The sequence below is a fragment of the Chaetura pelagica genome, unplaced genomic scaffold, assembly GCF_000747805.2.
Source record: "Chaetura pelagica isolate M959 unplaced genomic scaffold, ChaPel_1.0 scaffold316, whole genome shotgun sequence".
NCBI classification, from domain to species: domain Eukaryota; kingdom Metazoa; phylum Chordata; class Aves; order Apodiformes; family Apodidae; genus Chaetura; species Chaetura pelagica.
In genome coordinates, this window is record NW_009953497.1 from 2,188,745 (window position 1) to 2,190,509 (window position 1,765).

The following is a 1,765-nucleotide window of genomic DNA, read 5'->3' on the forward strand; positions in this document are numbered from 1 at the left end:
CCCCGCCCGCCGCGCCTGCCATGACCCCTGTCTTGACCCTGAGCAGCTCAAGAGGGCCAGGCTGCACGTGGAGAGGGCCATCAAGGTGAGGGGCCTGATTTCACCCCCCTGAAAAGCCACTGTGCACTAGCATTTATTGTATTTATTACCACTGTGGCTCAGGGTGGGGGCGGGGCTGAAGGGACCGGGTATGGGGCAGGCTGAGCTCTTTGGTCCCTCCCCAGGAGAAGAAGATCTTTGTGGTGCAGGGTCCCTACCCCATCATCCGCAGCCTGCTGTGGGCCCGGGGCTGGGTGGAGAAGAAGCTCCCCAGGACAAGCAGGCGGCCAGAGCAGCATCCTGGCACCCAGAAGAAGCAGCTGCAGGAGGAGGAGGATGATGAAGGAAGTGATGGTGATGATTCTGAGCAGGGGGAGGCAGTGCCTTTCCTGGAATCCTCAGAGCCCCTGTGCCCCCCATGGCCACCTGATGAGGAGGAGGATGAGGAAGAAGGGGAAGAGCAGCGTGATGAAGAGCCCGATGGCATCCACGAGCTCATGGTTAGCTGAGAAGGAGAGGACTGAGCCCTGCCATGGACCCCCGCACCCCTTCCCAGGACCCCCAGGCACAGGGGTGGGCAAGGGTGGGATGAGGAGGGGTCTATGCCTCACATAGGCCCCCCTCTCCCTCCTGCAGTCCCAGCTGGTGCAGGACCAGATGCCATACTTTATCTGGACCAACCACTGCGGGGCTGTCGACTACCAGCGGCTGCAGCAGGACCAGGTGGTGAACCACTACGCTGGGGTCAAAGCCTTCACCACCAAGGTGGGAGTCTGGAAGTCCCTGGGGTGGGAGACGTGGTGGGTGCGGGGGTGTCTGTCAGGGGCTGCCACCCTTCTCTCAAACAGGAGGGGCTGTGCCTCAACCTGCGAAACCTGCCCTGGTACAACCAAGCTGACCCCGACAGCTTCTTCCCCCGGTGCTACCGGCTGGGATCAGCGGATGAGCGGCAGGCCTTCATCGGTGAGCTGGGGCCACTGTCCTCCTGCCCCCCTCTGCCCCGTGCTCCTGGTACCCCACGGCCTGTGTGGGACCAGGCAGGGACAATACCCCACTCGCAGAGGACTTTCGCCTGACGGCAGCTCGCAGCCTGCTCAAAGTGGCCCTGGAGAGGGCTGAGGATGCGCCAGCAGGGATGGAGCAGCCCCCTAAATGTGATGAGGGTCCAGGTGAGTGTGTGGGGCTGGGCCTGGGTGACAGGATGCTTAGGGCCAGGGACATGTCTGGGGGCTAAGGCTCTGCTCGAGACCTCCCACTCCTTCCTGATAGCCCACTTATGGGTGCTGCATCCCCGTGCACCCAAAGCCACCCATCCCTCAGGGAGGCTCTGTGCTGTGGTCCTGAGGGTGGCACAGCAGGTCCCCAGGAGCCATGTCCCTCACTTCATACCACCCACAGCAGGGCAGCATCCCCCCCTGGCTCCCCAGCTGGTGGAGGAGGCCCTGCAGCTTTGCAAGCAGCACCTGGGCACCCTGGGGCACCAGGACATTGACAGGAACACCCCATCCCCCCGCATGACAGGCACCGACTGGGACCGCTTCCTGCGGGAATGCTACTGTGTGCTGCGGTGAGTGCCGAGCGGGATGGGGGGCACGGTGGCAGGGCTGGCACTGAGCCCCCCCATGTCCCCCTGCAGTGAGGGGGCCGTGCCAGTGCTGAGTGGGGCACAGCGGGAGCAGAGCCAGGCCCTGCTGCAGAACAGGGCAGGGCAGCTGCCCCAGCTGGA

The 1,765-nt window shown here is 64.1% G+C and overlaps 1 protein-coding gene across 1 annotated transcript in view; it reads left to right on the top strand.

The window, feature by feature from the left end:
* LOC104390214 (tubulin monoglycylase TTLL3-like) overlaps positions 1 to 1,765 on the top strand; it is a 7,522-nt gene that overhangs the window by 162 nt on the left and 5,595 nt on the right. The window contains exons 2-8 of the mRNA XM_009999318.1: positions 6 to 85; positions 225 to 539; positions 676 to 804; positions 888 to 1,002; positions 1,101 to 1,208; positions 1,438 to 1,606; positions 1,676 to 1,733. Of these exons, the coding sequence (XP_009997620.1) occupies positions 6 to 85; positions 225 to 539; positions 676 to 804; positions 888 to 1,002; positions 1,101 to 1,208; positions 1,438 to 1,606; positions 1,676 to 1,733 (974 nt within the window). The remainder of the gene's footprint in view (positions 1 to 5; positions 86 to 224; positions 540 to 675; positions 805 to 887; positions 1,003 to 1,100; positions 1,209 to 1,437; positions 1,607 to 1,675; positions 1,734 to 1,765) is intronic.